The following is an 18,990-nucleotide window of genomic DNA, read 5'->3' as shown; positions in this document are numbered from 1 at the left end:
TCTTCCAAACTGTTTTTTCTTCCCCCATTGCTTCTCTCCATGCTTACTATTTGCAGCCTTAAGAGGTCCACCACCACAGATAGCTCGCTCGCCACTACCAGCTTCTGGTTCATTGATGGAGGCAGGAAAGCTGTCCCATTTTTAATTTAGCAAAAATAAAGAATTGTGTGGGTATTTTTAAGAGGCCAATACTAAAGCAAGCAGTATTAATAAACCCTCTTCCTTTCACACAGAGTCATGGTGTCCCACTTGAGAATAGCAAAACCTAAGCAAGAGTTTACAGGATAAAACAGGCCCAGCTGGAAAAATTATAGTCAAGCATGTGCTCCACTGGAGAGTGCTTGCTGCACTCCAGTACTTTGGACTGACCAGTGGCAATGAGTCTGTGGACAAAACCAAGAAAGAGTTATTGAGAAGTCAAGGGGGAAAGAAAATCAACACAAAAAAAATCAAAATTGGAGGCACCACCCAAGTGAGAACTGGACCTGAGAATTTGCAGCAAGACTGGCAACAGCTTTGCTCTACGTGACAGCCTAGAGGAGTAAGTTTGCTTGTTTTCTTTGAGCCACACACAGAACACAGCAGAACTGGCAGAAGCAGGCAGAAGAGAGAGAAGTTAAGAAGCAATTAAGCAAGGGTTAAGAAAATCCAGACAGTCCTGACACTCGGATCTATTACTGAGCTTACCAGTGACCTGTCTCTGGCTAATGGCAAGGAGAGACGAAGCTTCTGCTTTGGAACCATGAAGGGGCAGCACTTATTTAGATACGATCCTCCTTACAGCCTTAAACGTTAAATGATGAAACAGAAAATGTATTTTCAGACTCTATTGTGATGCTCTGTAAGAATTTCCTGCACCTCATTTCTACAGATGGGATTTAGAAAAAGGGCAGCCATACGGAGCTATTTTAGCAGCATCATCTTATTTCTGTATGGAAAATGCGCTCACTCCCTTACATTAGGGGCACCCCCAAAGACTGCTTTGCTTTTAACTGTCTTGCTGCTGGCAGATAAAAAGTCCCCTTGTCAGGTTTACACACACCCCAATCTATGACTTGCATATAGGACATGTGAATGTATGAGCATATACATACACAGGAAGAAAAACCAGCTAACATGCAAGAAAGCCTGTTTAGTAACCCATTACTTGCAAGCCACAAGATACAGTTGCTAATTTCAACAGCATTTCCTCCAGTGTTTTCTTTCAAAGTGTATGTTCCCACATAAAAAAAAGGTCCTGATGTAAATGCATTCAGCCACACAAGGGATATTTAGTGCCACAGGAGTTATCCTGCTGCAGAAGGCACTTAAGTTTCCCTCTCTCTCTCTCCCCTGCCCTCCCAACCTTATCTGTCAGCTCCTACACAATATTGCTCAGTGAAAGGGGTCTACCTGGAGGTTCTGTCCATGGTACACCCCAAAGAAATAACTGAGTTTTAATAGTGTTCAAATAGTAGCTTTGATCAATAAAAAGGCAATTCACCAGCTATTGAAAAACTCTGGAACTGAATGAAACTGCAAACAAGATGAGACATCAGTAATGCATGAGGCACATACAATTACAGTGAGACAACTATGGGTCAGTAATGGAGAGACTCAACTAAAAACAAACACAAGAAGCAAGGCCTGTGGAAGCACAGAGTCCCTTACTTGAGGGGAGCTGCCAGGAGAGAAGCCTTGATTGGAGACAGGAGAGGTGGGAGACTGGTTGGCTGGGGATCCAGCATTACTGCGGTACTGCTGGAGTGAAGCCTACAGAACAACACAGAATTAAAGACCATGGGATTGATGGAAGGTTGGAAAATTATAAACTTCTGGTGTATATACAGCTCGAGGAAGCTGGGAGAAACCATCCTCTTCAGCAATTCTTGGCTATGTATGAAGACACAATTACTGTGAACAATGCCGCAAAAAGGAGAAGATTAAGATATCAGCGTGGCATGGTCTTCTCTGACTGAACAGCTGAGAGCAGGGCAGGGCTGTCGTACAAGCAAAACTGTTGAAATATTTTTTCCCTGTTCTCAGTTACGCTCAATTAAAAAAAAAATAAAAATCCGGTCAGCCAACGATGTAGGGAAAAGAACTCTTGAAAGCTGGGAATAACTCAAAAATAACGTAATTTATTCTTCAATTCAACTGCCATACCCATACATTCTTAACCTGTGTTTACACTACTCTGGAAACCCTTCTCGTATTACTCTGCCTAGTCTTAAATAGCCTGGGTGTGTTATCGAGATTGAAGTGTACAACCATGCAGAATGAAACCCTTCTCAAAGCTGCATTTTAACCCAGGACACGGAACAGACATTGTCTGAGAATTCACACTAGATTTTGGAGGTTTCTATTAGTTATATTTACATTGTTCTCAGTCATCTTGAGAACTCATTTTCAAAGATTTACCTTTTTTTAGTCATAAAGAACCTTAGATTTGAACAACTTAATAATCTTAATGACATTTAAATAGAATGTTGCTCTAATTAACATAAATAGTAAGTACAGCTCTTCTCATTACACTTCCTTTAGAAATTAGCAGATGATTGAGGAAAACCTGCAAGCCAGTAGTTCTATGAAAAGGAGTAATTTAATCAGATAGCTTTGCAGTGTGGGAGAACACTGTACTACCAATGCTTTCTGACACTGAATTCTGTAAATCTCAAGAAAATATGTCTTAACCCTTTCTGCTATGCATTGCTACTTATGCACTTAAGCAGACACCCAAACTAGAGCAAAATGAATTTCAATACTGCTTTACAAAAACTGCATAAAAGTTGTCAGTGAGACTGTAACATAGCTCAAACAGCTTTTTGATAAACTAGCTTTAAATTTAAGTTTATGTATGATTTCAGTTGCTTTAAAAGATAAGCTCAGCACCCTAAAAGTTAAGGTCATAAAGAAGTTTAGGATGAGGAAAGCAACACAGAAAGCAAAGAATGAAAATCAGAATCATCTGTACTGGTAGCTACGTATTAGAATCAAAACATTCAGACACATGTTGAGTGGGTCGATATCCTTTCCACTGCTGGATTTGTCCTTCCCTCTTCCCCTTCCAATCCTGAAAGGGAAGCAGCTTCTTTCAAGAAGCACTTATCAGCACAACTGTTAAAAATTTCATCCACAAATGAAGTCCACAATCAAGTGCTAGATCAACAGAGAATGATTTCTTCTCATTCTCAAACCAATTACTGTCACTACAACACTGCCAGGAGGACACAACAGGTCAGACAACCAAGATCCTACACAGCAGGGCAGAATGAGCAGAGAACGAGCAGTGAAATTCTTCCCTAGCTAGCCTGTAACCCTGATCTTGCTCTGCATTTTGGATTTTCATAGGCAGAGACACACACAACATTTTATAACAGACCATGTTAAAACAAGCAAAAAAAGAAATCTGTCCATAAATCATTGCTATATGTATGTATACACTCCATTTCTTCCAGGCATCTGAAGGCAGCCACAAATCCAATTTTTGAAGATAATAATGTATGCTCTAAAATTCCTTAAAATTAAAGCATTCTAAATATAAGAAGTATAGAAAATACCTGTTCTCTCCAACTTTTGGAAAATGCTTGTTAGCAGGTTTCTTTATCAAAGTTTTGTTAACTCCTCCAGTCTATAGCAACACTGTATGACATACAATGTGTGAGGGGTGCATTACATTTAACAGCCTGAAAATGTATCAATGCAACAGCAGCCGCAAGGTGTGAAATAAATGCTGATATATTTAAGTTGGTCTAATCAAACATGGAGTCGTAAGGGACACAATTTTATGAAAATATGTCCACCCTAAGTGCACATTAAAACCAAATTTTCCTCTATAAAACATTTAGGATGGTTTTGGTTGAATCCACATTTAAGTCTGCTTCAGACTCTGCTTAAAAGTAGACTTATTACAAGGGTTTTCCAGCTTGATCTCTGACACTACACTATACGCTACCAGGTTTTTCAAATGAAAGCTCTATCATTTTCAGCTGTGCCCGAGCTTACCGAGTTGATGTCTATTCCCATTGATGGTTGGCTCTGGCTACCCGGAGGTGACTGTGGGATGGAAGAAGGTACCGTGACGGAGAGTGGGGGGAGCTGTGTTCCTCGCTGTAAACCAGAGGTCTGCATTAAAGGAGTATTCTGAGGCAGGGTACTTGCCACCTGGGTCTGCTGCTGTTGCTGGGAAGTTGGCTGGCTAAAAAATGGATATGGGGGAAGCTGCTGCTCCAGAGACAATGCATCCATAGCCACGGCCTTAAAAAGAAGAATCAAAAGTAATCCATGCTGGCAGGTAATTTCCCTTCATTTTCAAGCGCATCAAGTTTCACACCGAGAGAACTGTATTAAGTCAATCCTATCTTGCATTTAAAAAATGTTACCCAAAGGTTCAGAAACAGTCAAGAACATGTTTCAAAAGACTTAATATGACCTCCAGTGTGCAATAAACAAATACTCTAAAAGCCCAGTTGAATGTCCAGGTCAGAAATTGATAACCTAGTCAGTCACAGAGTCACAATTATGAAATCAATTTAAAAAGCTCATTGAGCTTCCCTCATGAATTAGAGAAATGTCTTTCAAACCTCGCAACTAACTTTGGGACAGTACCATTACAGAGAAGTGTCTTAATAGATGCTTTTTACCACGGTTTTAGAAAGGTGAAAATAAAATCTGTCCCCTCTACAAACCTCTCCCTTTTTAAGGCTTGAATTAATGAACACATTTAAAGAAGAAAACTACAGAACAAGAGTGATGAAGTTACAGCCAGCTTCTCCCTAGGTAGGTAGAGTAAAACAATCTGTGATTGCAAAATTTTAGTTCTCCAAGTAAGTCCCTACCTGAGTAATTGGTGACAAAGGGGAAAGCGTAGGAGACATTTGCTGTGACTGTGGTCGTCTTGAGTCTGCACTCAATGAGAGAGGACTGACGGCTGGCTGACGGTGCTGCTGGGAAGGGGCTGGCGTCGTTGTCATTCCTGCCAGGAAGGAACAAACCAGCTTAAACAGGAACAGAGCAATGGTTTATTGATACTTGTATGGAGGTAATTACCTGAACGATGAAGAATGAATGGCATAAAGGGACAATCACTTAATGCAAAGTGCTGAATGCGCCTTGGCCAATCAGGCTGAAACCCGTTAACTAATTTGCAATTAATTTTGTCAGGCTGAAGAGCATCAGGATGAGAGGAAGATCCCTGTGGTTTATCCTGGACCAAAACCAGTCACAGTTGTTCAGGTTCATACATAGACACTGACTTGAAACTGAAATAGGCAGAGCAGCTTCAGCGGTTTACAGAAGCCACAAGGTATTGTTCTTGCACACCTCCCAGGCTGCATGCACTGAACCCAGGAAAAGCACATTCTGCTCTATTTGTAAGGGCTCAAACTTCAGGAAGAAGATAACAGATCATGTAAAAAGACTAATCAGAGGGCACCTGAGATATTATAAAAGCAAACACCTATTTAATGGAAAATGCAGAAGAAAAACTGGTTACACAGGAAGTACTCCATTTTTAATAGCATACCAGTGCACAGGAAGGCAGGAAATATCCTTCACACTCTAAAGACCCATGACCTACCAGGGGGTAGGGATAAACAATTCAAGTATTGTAATTTTGTTCAAGTTCAAGACAAAAATCTGCAAGTTTTAAAACCTCTCCTATTTTCTGCCTCACCCTAGAGGAACCGAGACACCCTGGAAAGTGATTTCAGGACAATCTAGCTAGTGAGCTGTTCTTCCAGAGCTGCCAGAAAGGAAGAATTCACAAGAGCCTGTGAGCTCCTAGGCACTTGGCAAATGTTCAAGGCTTCCAGGCAGGCTGCCAGGGAGCCAGGAAGTCCGGGCTGCCAAGGAGCCAGCAGGCAAACTGGCTCAAACTGCGCAGATTCTGAAGACTGCCTGGCTTCCCCTGCAATGTTTGCAAAATCAACACCATCTCACGGAACATGTCAGCGAACTGACAAACTCAAATGCACAAATGTGTAGTCTTAAATTGCTGGCAGTTCTTTGTAACCTGACAGGTGTTTGTTTCCCCACCTTTTCTTGGGGCTGCTGAGGGCATGCCTGTGCAATGCACAGAGCTCCTGCAAAAGGTTCAAAAGCTTTTACGTTTTCTGCTAAAGAGCTAGGAGATAAAAGAGAGGCAAGAAAGGTTTGGAAAAATCAGTTTTAAAAGTATCAAACACTGACTATGCTGATGATTAAACTATGGGATAGTCTCCAAAGAGAAGCAGGAAAATCATCAATGAGCATATCTTTTAAATTTGTTATGTCTTTGATAGATCAGCACATGTTGTCAAAGCAATTACATACTTACCGGTTTGGTTTTAAACCGCTTACTTTGCTAATTATGGGTACGGCCAAAAATTTAGCGGCCCAGTCTGACCTAACTCCATGCAAGCAGTTTGTTTCTTTTTATACACACAATAGCTCTCTTTGCACAGACTCACTAAGTTCTACTTGAGTGACAGCCCATCTCCCAAACTTCATATAGTCTCTTTTGAGACCAGAAAACTTGTTAAAGTATACTGAAAGCTGCTGGCCGACCCTGTACTCAAATAGTTAAACCGCCTTCTTGCTTCATTGTTAAATATAACTGCTCAGTCATAACACTACATTAACCTGATTAGAATTATCTCCTTTTCCCAATAAATGAGAGGATTTTTAAGTGGGTAAGGGAATCCTGCCTAACACAGGAAATATACTTGTATTTTTGGATATGATGCCTCATTTCTATTCTAACAATCAACTGACTGCAACTGTCCCTGACAATTAAAAAAAATGCAATCCTCTTCACAACTATTCGAGTATGACCCACTGAAATGATTTAAAATATAACAATCAGCAGTTTAGGCTATTTGCCTATAAAGTTAAATTTAATCTTGAAATTATCAAGCGATCAGTATATTATAAACTGCCAGCATGGAAAATAAAGTTTGTTTGTGGTTTGTTTTTTTAAAATAAAATTATCATTATTGCCAAAGTCCAAAAACCCCAACAAACACAACTCAGACTCACCATGCGGAACAGCTCAAACAGCAACAAAAACTAGACTGCTAGGAAGGCAACAATTTCGACACAAAGGCACCATAGTGAGAGCTGTGAGAAATTAAGGTGTGCACTTGATATTATTTCCCAAAGCCCCGCTATATTATGTAGCCTGAATATTCAGGATATTTTCAAAACTTAAGCAGTCAACCTTACAAAAGGTAGCACACCTTGTAAAGACTCCACACTATTCTTGATTGCATTTGCTTCTGATGAAGCAGGCAACGTCCTCTCTCCTAAAGAATCCTCACACTGAAAAAAAAACCCATTCTAAAGGAACGAAAACAAAAGGCCTACTTAAGATATTTCCATAACACAAGTGCTACTGGGCTTAAGTACAATGAATTACAAGGGAGGCAGCTTTGAATGCTAGTCCCTCCAGCAGTCTTATACATAAACTAAACAAACAAAAAACAAACCAAAACAAAACAAAAAAAGAAAAAAAAAAGAAAAAAGAAAAAAAACAGATTTGGGCACCAAGAACATGACAAAAATGAAAGACAATTTGTAAGTCATATAACTGAATACAGCTTTCTCACGTTTTCATACAGAAATGGCTTGATAAAACTTGTTTATAAAGAAATGTCAATCAAGAGTGAAGTGCAATTACCTCTCAGACAAAACAGTAATACTCAGCAATGCAACTTCCATAATTTAAGACAAGTGACATATTGTGGACAATCTGTAAAAACACCTCAGAGTTATGATCTTACCCTGATTGGCAGTGCTGATGCCCAAGTGAGTCAGATTGGCAGCAAGATTTCCGGTACTATTGGAGCTACTCAGGGCTGGGAATGTGGATTCCTCAGGATCTAACGGTGTTGGGAGAGGGGAAGGGAAATGGATGTTTGTCAGGTCTGGCAGGGAGCCACCTGTGTTATGCGTAGCAGGAATCAGTGTTGTAGTGTTTTCCTGGTCAGCTGATGGAAAGATGCTAAATAGGGGAGAGAGAGAAAAAAAAAAAAAAAGAAAAAGACACATGTCAGTTTAAATTTCAGCCTGGACAGACCTTTATAAAATCTTTTTAAAAAAGGGTCACTCATAGAGGTTCTGTCTGGTCTTGTATCTACTACCGTGTTATACCATCTAAGGGCTTTTCAGAAAACTCAAAAGCAAGAGGACATTGAAAATGCGACATTCTTTCTTAAAGAGCTCAATGCTCTTTAAAAAAAAAAAAATTGCTCAAAACTTACTTGATTCCTGGAACTTCACATGATTTAGGTCTTGATGACCCAGTCTAAAATAGAAGGAAGACATTTTTAAAGGCAAAGATACTGCTAGAGATTAATGCTTAGCATATATTTCGATTAGTGAGGTTTATTTGATTTAATACGTTTCTACAGAAGAGCTATTCTTCTACACAAGAGCTCTGCGAAGCTCTTAGAAGATATTTGTCACCCTTTTTGCTTTATTGGTCCAACAAGACTCAAATTTAATCAAACGTGCATGCACACATACGTATAAAGTGCCTTTCTGATTAAATGTTTAGTGATTTGTTGCTAAATACAGCATTTAATCTCTATGCTCTGCAAGCAGTTTGTTTTGGTTGACTGTATTTAGAGCATTAATTTACCTAAATATGTTTAGAAAATAAAACCTATACACTTTGAAATGTGAGCTTCCTACCTTTTTAGTGTCCCATCCTTGTTTAGAGAGGGTTTTGTCTGCCTCAGAGGTGGTTTCCTCCATTCCAGGGACAGTCAGTAATAAAACTAAAAAATGAGAACAAAATAAATCATATTGTAATATTAAGCTTCTCAGTAAAAAATTTTCAGATTGGAAGTTTAACCATTTGAAACTCTTCAGTAACCTATTATCAATGAATATGAAAGTGGCCCTCTACTGTTATGAGATCAAAATTTAAAAAAACAAACACCAGAAGAATCCAGAAGTGTATTTAATTAGCAAGGAGATGTTACCAGCTTAAAAAAAAAAACAAAACCAAAAAACAAAACAAAAATAAAACAAAACCCCCCAATACTTTAAAAAATTTTGGCCTCCAATTTAGTCTGCTTAGATCTAAATGGAAGAGTGTAGCTTGGGACCTAGTTTTTCCTATCTTTTGCGTTTTGCAAAAAGTGATGTACACCTGGTACATCTAACAGGTGGCCAACAGGACGATTCCAGTGGGGGAAAATCCAGACCACCTCCCCTGGGATAGAGAAACACTATAAAGCTGTTACTTCTACATATTCCAAGCACATTTGTTTGTTGAAAGCAATCAACTGTTTTATCATGCTAATAGCAAGGTGACAAAGAAACATCAAAAGAAAGCCCAGTCAGAGAGATGTATCAACAGAAGCCTTTCACGCTGATGACTATAAATCCATATTTACACAATACAGTTTAAGATGATCACTATTTAATGTTTTACAACTCTAGAAGTATATGGAATTGCTGCAGTACAGTGCACATGCATCTGAGTGTTGCACGTTCACCTATCTCCGGGCGGTTGTTTAAGGATTAAATTTCTTTACACAAATTTAAGAGCTTTTACTCTATTTCTTGAGCTGACAGCAGGAACAAGAGCCAGCAGAGGGCACCAGAATTGTTAGTGCTGGAGGGCTGTGCTGCTCTAGCTTGTAACTAGAAATGTTACCAGAGAGTATTGCTTGTAAGCATTGCCTCTAAGGGTATATTCACTGGTGATCTCAATCCCATAAATAAAAACTAGATAAAGTCTTGCTGCTTTACGATATTGGATCACTGACCATGAAATGCCTGTGATCTCTACACTTGTCCAGAAGTTACTACAAACTGAAAACCTCTAGTACCACTGAGGTCAATCTAACCACCAGAGTCCCACAAGCCCAGACTTTTACCCATAGGGCAAGGTCTTAGAATCACAGAATACGGGGTTCAGAAAGATGTTGTATCTTAGCTTTATGAAATCTTTTATTTTACCCAGAAGAGTAAATGTGGTCCTTTGTTCCAGTTCCTGTGTAACAGAATCTAGAGAGTGTTATGCATACATATATTTATGGAAACGGATGAACACCAATACATGCGCATATAATCTGAAGTATAATGCTTTGAATGTTACAAATATTTTCACTGTTTTTCTCTGTTTACCTCTTTTCTGCTGCATGTCCTGCGACCCTCCTGAAAAGGATTCTTGTTGAGCTGGAGTCATAGTACTCTGGTGCAAGGCAGAATCAGAATTTGTCCTGAAAGGAAGGCCAAAAAAAATTGTCTATTGTCAGCTTCTCTAAATAAAAGAATGCTTCATCTCAGATAAATGTAACCAACTCAGTAAAACCTGAATACTCTGCATTTAGAAAACAAAATCTACATATATTGCATATACCAGGCACAATTTCCTTGTGAAGCAATCAATTCACAGAACAAATGAGCTCAAGTTTGAAGAGCAATTGTTTCAATAACGGGATTGAGAGGAATACAGGATAAATTGGTTGCCATCGTTAGAAAATAATTTGGCATGCTATGTTAAGATTATGCATGATCGAATAATGCAATTTTTAAGTTGAAAGCTGCTCACACATTCTTTAGTTATACTAGTCTTTGAAAAGAAAGCATCCCTGTTTCAGAGGGAGGGAAAATGACTGGTTCAGGACACAAGTATGTTGTGGACACAGCAACCTCCACGGTCAACACATCTCTCATGATGAACTGTCCTTCGCTTGGGAATGTAGGCCACCACTTAGGCAACTCGGCACCTCCAACGTCAGGAGCATGAGGGATAGGAACAGACAACTCGGTGCTCCTTTCCACTCAAATGCTTGGGAGGGCAGACTAGCCAGTTTCTGCACAGTGAGAAATACCCAAGTCTTTTACAACCCAACAATTTTGGGGTATGCTTTGCAACATCTGGCAAGACTTACCTTTAAAAAGAACACATTAGCTGACACACCTTAATTTTAAAAGCAGGTCATCTAAAAGAATTAGCATAACAGAAGAAAAAAAATTACTAAATTCAGGAAGGCATGGCAATTCAGATGACCAACTGCTGTGGGGACAATAAAGGCCTTTGTTGCACACAAAAGTGATGCAGTATCAGGGAACGCAGTCCAAGTACTAACACACGTGCACACAATTGTGCTACTAACCTTCTCCAGCTTGTGTCTGATGGAGGCGACAGATACACAGTGCCATACGGACAGCTGTCCACGTGATTCCATCAGTTAAGGTGAAGAACACCACTTTCCCATTTAAGCAGGAGGCCTATTTGAAATGTTTTCCTAAGGAATAATTCAAATTACCCTGTCAGAACCACTAAGCTCACATGAGAAAGGCAAACAGAGTCCCTATGGGGAACATACTGACTTTAAAAGGACTCTGAAAACAAAACATTACCTGGATTGTTGTAATGTTTGAGCAACAGGACAACCATCCTCCTTTTCCCTTTCTGAGCATCTAACTCTTCCCTGAGAAGCCATCATATCTCCACTCTCCCACTCACACATCCCCTTTAGCCACACCAAGCCAGTCTGATTGCGGCACATTTTAAGTCAGAAATAATAAGCTAATTAATTTTCACAAATGGCAAGAAGAAATAGTGCTTGGAAGACGCTAAACTGAAGAATCAACTCATAATAAAAAGCACAATGAACTGCAAAGAATTATTCTGGTTTGGGTTTACTCAGTTCTGAGGGGAAACTCAATTTCACCAAGACTGCCTTGCCTTTTGCATCAAAGGATCTCAATCCTTCTCAGCTTCATATGTATCATTATCCCCACTTAGAGCTGAGAAAACAGAGAAAGGTAAATGCTTACTTTACAGAATAGTAGGTATTTATAGACTAGATCACAGTTCAGAAAAAGCAGATGACATTAACTGAGATGGGAAGCAACTCCGCTGACAGGTGAGGAGGGGAGGAAGAAGGGAACTGTAAAAACTGAGAACCGTGATATTGTTGAAAAGGTAAGTGTTCACTGCCAGCTCACGAACCAAAGGATATTTGTCTTCCATGTTTATCCACAGAGAGAGGGCGTCGATGTGGGGAGCCAAGACGGTTTCTGTCACGATACACTCTGTCCACCAGACCATGATGCCGAGTTGTTCGGCTTGTGTCCAACCCCGATGACTGAAAAGGAGTCTGAGAGAGACACATGAAATTATAAGCAGAAAAATACATGCACGAGCAGTCTGCCCAGAACCTATTCATACTGTATGCAAAGCTGTATTAGTCTCAGGAATGAAACTCAAAAAAGATATGGACAAGTGTAACCATGTAAATTTTTCCTCCAACAACATTTTCACTACAGCCATGGAAAGCAATTACCAAGGCTATCTATTCCAGATAGAGATTAGAGACAAGTGGAGGCAGACCATGCTAGACCTGCCCTCTCACAAATCACCACTGCTCTCCAACCTTTGTATCTCTAAAATACCACAAGTGAGTGTGGCAGGGAGCCTACTGACAACTGCTGTTTCCATTCCCTCGGTGCAGCATGCAGCATGCATCCAGAAGGAACATGCTGACAACCAGAGCTTAAACTACAAGGGCAGGAAATGCAGGAAGAAGATGCACAGTGAGCCTAACATTCACCAGAACACGCCACGTTCTCTCAAAACTTCCTTCCACCCCTCCTTTAAGCATAATTATTTTAAGGGGACACTGATAGAATTAAAAGAAAAAGAAAAGCAATTTCCTTCCTCCTCTGCCTAGAAAAAGTTACAACATCCAGTATTTTTTAATTTCCATTTCATTCAGGTTGCGAAGTGAACCTAGGTGGGTTGATTCCACCTTGAATCTTATCAGCACCGATATCTTGAGAGTGTTTACTTGTCAGCAAGTGATTTCAGAGACTGAGGACAGCACAGAAAGGACAGGGAAGATGAATTCCCAGGCTAAACTGGAAAACTTCTACATTTTCAAAAGTCCTTCCCAGTGTATACCTGCGGGGGGCAGAGGGGGAGGAGGAAGTACCGAACAGTCAACCTCTACTCATACTTCAACAGCAATATATGGGTCTCTGGAGAAAAAAAAGCTACACAGTCTTCCACTCCTTGCCAATGTGAACAGCTTTGCTGAGTCCCTCAACACCATCTGTTTGGAAATCCAAAATTTCCTCCTCCATTCAGGTGCTGCACGTGGCAAATGCACTGTCCTGTCTGCCAAGCCATGAAACCATCTGGCTTCCACATTTAAAAAAAAAAAAAAAAAAAAGAAAGAAAGAAAGAAAAAAGATTAAAGTGTCCAGCTTTGGCTGTTTAAATTATTATTTCTAAAAAGTTTTAATTTATTTTTAAACGTTTTGTTTGTAATAACTTTTAAAAGAGTCCTTCTACTATTTTAAACTCTTTTCTGTTCAGCAAATATTAGTCTCCTCTCCCTCTATGCACACACAACCTGTGTTAATATAAATGGATGCAAAGTGGCTGTGATGTTTATTTTCTCATTTCAGGGCCAACACTTTATATGCAGCAGAATATTGCTTAAGTCAACATGGGACTAGCAAGAGAGCACAGTGACTCTTTACTGCACTCTTAGCCATTAAGATCATGGTGTTTTGCTTCAGTTCCTTAGCAAGTACGACTTTCTTGTATGAAAAATTAGAAACCTCAAGTCATAGCATCTCAATTTTAAGTAATTTAATTTGAAACATGTTGGTTTAATCTCTGCTGCAAACACTAAACAACAATCTAGTTCTACCTAACTGGCACCACACAGAACTGGGAATATTTGTAATTCCAAAACAACAACAAAGTCTCAAACTCCTCCTTGTACTGTTGTTACATCAATTCCACCCAAAAGGCAGCAAAATTTGCAAATACATGCGTGCTTGGAAGGTCAACAGGAAAAGCAATTTCCTATGCCAGTGGTCTCAACCACAATGTTACTAAAAAAGGAGAAGCCAGTCTGAAGCATACAGAATGCAGACCTTACCTGGAATTTAAAAGGAAGCCAATGCATACGAGTATACAGACAAAAAGTTGAACGCAGGAATAGTTATTTCTTAACTTTTCTCTTTTTTTTGGCACAACTTCCATATTAAAAACACAACAAAAATCTAATTTGAGTGCAACAGTGGCACAAGTAAACATGGACCATGTCCTGTCACAGGGCTACAATTTATAGAGCAAGGAATTTTTGGGCAATGCTGTTCTCTGGCTTTCCAGAAACAAAGATCCAAAGTGAATCCCTAACCTGCTTACGAAAATCAGAAAAGACAACAAACACTTGAGAAAATGGGTATCACCTCCAACAGGTCTGGCTTCTCTCAGCAACCATCCCATGAAACTCACTCTGGACCAAACACCAAGCAACATGCCTTCATTAAAATCCCCATCCCTGCAGGGCACGTGATACTTAACTATAATAAACAACTGTGATTAAGAAACAAAAAAAAAGAAAGAACTGATCTGAGCATCATTTTTATTTGGAAAAGGAAGAACTAGAACTGTTTTACTTCCCTGAAAAACATTCAAGGATTTGAGATCAGAACCAAAACTCCACAAAACATTATTAAAAAAAAAAAAAAAAAAAAAAGGCAGCTAAATACAGACAGGAAGGAAAAAGCTCGGTGCTCTAAAGCAACAGTGTCCCTTTAAGATTTATCAAGACATTGACTTAAGAAATAAAAGCGAGCAAGGTGGATGAGGGGGAAAGACAGGAGCAGTACCCACTGACAGCTTACATTTCAGTGCCTCCTGGTGACAAGCAGCATTTGGGTAATCATTCTGCCCTTCCCGATGGGAGTTTAACATGCAGGCTAAGTGCACATGCTCAGAGATTGCTTAAATCACAGGCCAAGACAGTGCCAAATAAACCACCGTCTGCATCAAATTAATCCCCCATAAATCATAAGTAATCACACGACAGACCATAGCAAGTCCAGGGAGTCTGTACAGGAATTATTATGCATGTTCCAAACTGGGATGCATGGCAAAACCTGTATTTATGTGACAGACCATAACTCCTTTGGAGCTGGGACGGTGAATCAAATAAATACTGTGCATACCAGAAAAAGTGTAACATGTGCTAAAATACGTATCTACCTGGGCAAACAGTACACCAGTCCTAAATACGTATTTGCACAAACCTAAATACTTGTTTACCAAAGAGACAGGAACTGCTCCAAAGGCTTCTGCCAGAGCTCCGTTGTGCTGTAAATGCAAAGAACCAAGATTCTCAGACACTAACGCTCTCACCAGAGACAACCAGACAGGCTTCACCTGATTGGCACATCGTACAAGTATCTTTTGGCAATTCCATCATATTTTAGCTTACAATTGAAAAACCTGGAAAGCATTCATCATTGATATAAATATATGGTTTTATTTTGTTGCTTGTCACCATATTGTTACCTGTAGAAGTATCAACTTTGGGTGTGGAGGTGTGTGTGTGAAAAAAATATATAAAAACCTGGAGTTTAAAAACAATTTGTTTCTGTAACCTCCTTCAGTCATTCATAAATTTTAAAATATTCACTTTCAAGCACTCTGTTAATTTCAGGACTAGAAGAGTCTTATGTAATAACCATCAGTAACGGCCATCAAGCACAAAAATACTGAAATACTATTGCTTACAAAACACAGTAACTATGAACCTCCTTAACAAGAAAGTAAAGACAAAAATCTTGAAGAGGCCAGATGCTTGTGGAGTGATACTACGGACTTCATAACATTACAAACCTCTGCACTGTATTCCCTAAAGGCAACTAGATTAAAATAGACATTTGCTTCTCCTCTTGCACAAGATTCAAGCTTTCAACCTCCACAAATTCAGCTGTCTACATCTATTTCAAAAGGCATAGTTAGAGGACATCATCAATAGTTTCTCCATATTTATTAAGTCAGCCTTCATCGGAAAACCACAAACTGCAAAATTTAATTCTTACCACATCCTTGTGAGGTGAAAATGTAAATGTTACTACTGAAAAAAGGAAAACCCAGCGCAGAAATTTTAATTATTTTGAGCACCCTAAATCAACTAACCATAGAAATCAGGAGTCCCAAAAATATCCATCACCTAATCCTATCCACTGTACAGTAACTTCTCACCAAACATGCTTACTAACAGCAAAATAATCATATAAACACTGATCTTCTGTTTATAGTGCATTACCTCTGGAGTCACAACAGCAGGGGAAAAAAACCCCAAAACAGTACATCCCTACATTTACTTTTCAGCCAGCCCAAAGAAAAAGTGACTATTCTGATCCTGGTTTGTGTTCCATTCCCCCTTCTCCTCTCCTAAAATCCATGCATTACGCCTGTGGAACATGCATACCACCATGGGGTACCTTCTTCCATACCCCCATCTCCCAGCACTTTCCACATCCCCTTGCCTTATTTGCTTCCACTTTTGCTTTGAGTCTACAGTATCTTAGCAGAAGATTTCATTATGAATTTGGTACTGAAAACAAACAAACAAAACCCAGAACACCCAAACACCACCACCATGTACATTCACTGACAAAGAAACTTCATCACCTCTGCATATTCTCTACACAAAAGCATCACAACCAGGGACAGGAGAAGTAATATCTAACACTAGATATATACAATACAAAAGTATCCACACATCCCATACACAACTATACTCCACTCCAAAAGAGCAAACAGTTTTAAAACAGGGTGATCTGCTGAGGCCACAGTGCTATGTTCTGAACCAGCAGCTAGTTCATGGTCTCCTGTGAGTTAAAAATAGCATCCAGGCACAGCATTATTAAAAAAAAAAAAAAAGAAAGAAACACCCTATTAAACTCACCTGGAAGGGGAGATCCATGGCACTGTTTCCAATCTGATTCACATTTGGCAGTGACCCGCCGTAGTACTGGCCACGACTCTGTCCCAGTTGCAAATATTGGGTTTTCTGCAGCTGTAACTAAAAGAAGAGGAGGAAGAAAATGTAAGGACAACTCATTTATTTTTCAACTGTTTTAACCGACTCAACTTGACACCACGTCCGTTATCACTGAGAATGGACACCATCTATAAACAGCGTGAATTCGGCTTCTGCGAGTTAATGTCAACCTTCTCCACAAAGCACGGTTGGCCAACTGCCACGTTAGGTCTTGTGTGATAGTGTAAAGTGAGGGAAGAAAAAAATCAACTTCACAGTCACTGATCGTATTCAATTTCCAACAAATTACCACCACGTGAAACCACATGGTTCTTATGTCACCTGCTATTCTGAAAACCGTGACGTAAAAAACCCATGTCAGTCTGATCATGACTCCAGTATCAAAATTAATCAGCTGTTCATGTGTGTGAGATACAAATAAGAAAGTCATCTTAATCTAGTATATTGAGGATACTGTTTAACCAAACATTCAACCTTTTCGCAATCTAGGTAACAGAGATGCTATAGCAAGTTGTAGCTTTCCACCACTAAATAAGTGTTCTAGTTTCTTGCACCAGGAAAAGCCCTGTAGAAAGGGCAGAGACAGAGGTTTTTAAAGAAAACCCAACCAAAGAAAAAGACCAGCAAAGAATTCCTTCCTGAACAGGTAAACATGAAAATATATGTGACAGTCTGCAAAGTTTCAGTAAATACGAGATAACACTCTTCAGTTCTGAATGACACCTCTCTGCTAAAATATTCTAGTATGCTTTCCCATAGCTGTATACATTTCTGGTGTACAAAAAAAAGTGTAAGAGAAAGTTTCTTTTCTACTCAAACGTCAACTTATTTTCATTGTCACTTCTGTCAGAAGACTATACTGTCTCAACAGCTCATTAGCAAGAGCTACCTTTCTCAATTTTTTAGTTTAGTAGTACCAATATTAAAAATAATTTCTCATTCAATTCTGTAATGTTCCTACTCAACATCTCTAGATTTAATACCACGCTGCCATCGAAGCCCTATTTTACACTGATAAAGCAGAATTTGCAATCACCTGAACACAACAGTCCTGCTCCCAGGGATGCATCTTCCAGCGACTCAAGAAACTACAACTAAGGTAGCAAAGAAATGAGCTTACATAAGTAGCATCCCCTCCCACTGTGGAGGAGTACATATTTTATAATGTATGTTGTTCCTCACTAGATTTCAACTGGCTGTTTTTGCACTCTGAAATGCAAGAACATTCCTAGATTGGTAGCAAAGAATTGTTTAAAGACTAAATGTTCAGATCTTGGACTACATGCAGGTTGGTTGCTAAGGTACTGTAGTGTGTACATAACAAATCTGGTTTAGTTTCATTCAAATAGATCCGAAAGCCTTCACCTTGCAATGCCGGAGTTTTGCAGAGCAAAGTTTGGAAAAGTACTAGTAAAAGCAGCATCCCCAAAACTGGATGTTTACACAGGTTTTTTTCTTTACACTTCCTTCAAGCAAAGGAAATGGCAGGATGGAAAGGAGTGGCCCTGCCTTTACAACTTTACCACAAAGGCCCTGAGGTTGAGCGAAGATGTTTCTAGCAAAGCGAAGGAAGAGCTAGCACCTTCCGTGTTGACAATGCGACCTATGCAGAGTCCTCTGATAAACCAGTAATAACCTGAGCAGGGATGCTGAGCGGTGTTGACAGTGAAGATACCACACTGCACACTGATAGCACCAAGACAGGACAGAGAGAAAAGGGACCAGTTTGCTTATATCACACCGACACTTAGGGATATATATATATTAAAATAGTCCCTGAATAGAGGAGGAGAAAACAAGATCACCCCAAGGAAAGCAGTGCATGTATTCTCCGACTTTAAAACTATCCCTAGGAAAGTAACTCAAATACCATTTATTCAAAGAATCTCCTCTAGAAGCCACCAATTTCCAAATACATAGACAGCCAAAATTGTTATGCTTTAGCTAAGGGACCAAATTAATCCAAAACTTACGAGACAGCTCTTAGAGATGAAACCTCTCTATGGAACGGGCACTCTCAAAAGCCTCAACTATTCAGGCAGGATACCAGTCACAAAGTGGCTGATGGTTTTTTTTCTTAACCAAAGGGCAGATAAATCCCCTCAGCCCAAAGATTTATAAAATATTCAGTGTGCCCTATCAAATCGTTCAAAAAGATCCCATCTAAAAAGCAGGAAAGCCCCCTCCCCTC

General features: G+C 39.5%; 1 protein-coding gene across 5 annotated transcripts in view; it reads right to left on the bottom strand.

Annotated features, from left to right (window-relative positions):
- Positions 1-18,990, bottom strand: part of CRTC1 (CREB regulated transcription coactivator 1) — a 53,238-nt gene that overhangs the window by 15,970 nt on the left and 18,278 nt on the right. For 2 of the 5 annotated variants that reach the window (XM_049807596.1, XM_049807598.1), the window contains exons 2-12: positions 16,704-16,820; positions 15,050-15,097; positions 11,946-12,083; positions 11,094-11,155; positions 10,099-10,193; positions 8,653-8,738; positions 8,220-8,263; positions 7,740-7,960; positions 4,818-4,954; positions 3,985-4,236; positions 1,651-1,752 (exon numbers count right to left, since the gene is read on the bottom strand). In XM_049807596.1, coding sequence (XP_049663553.1) covers positions 1,651-1,752; positions 3,985-4,236; positions 4,818-4,954; positions 7,740-7,960; positions 8,220-8,263; positions 8,653-8,738; positions 10,099-10,193; positions 11,094-11,155; positions 11,946-12,083; positions 15,050-15,097; positions 16,704-16,820 — 1,302 coding nt within the window. The remainder of the gene's footprint in view (positions 1-1,650; positions 1,753-3,984; positions 4,237-4,817; positions 4,955-7,739; positions 7,961-8,219; positions 8,264-8,652; positions 8,739-10,098; positions 10,194-11,093; positions 11,156-11,945; positions 12,084-15,049; positions 15,098-16,703; positions 16,821-18,990) is intronic. The other 3 variants (XM_049807597.1, XM_049807600.1, XM_049807599.1) reach the window with 2 other exon arrangements.

This window comes from Accipiter gentilis, chromosome 8, assembly GCF_929443795.1.
Source record: "Accipiter gentilis chromosome 8, bAccGen1.1, whole genome shotgun sequence".
Lineage (NCBI taxonomy): Eukaryota > Metazoa > Chordata > Aves > Accipitriformes > Accipitridae > Astur > Astur gentilis.
Note: the sequence above shows the minus strand (reverse complement) of the source record. Positions and strands in the feature narration are given on the sequence as shown.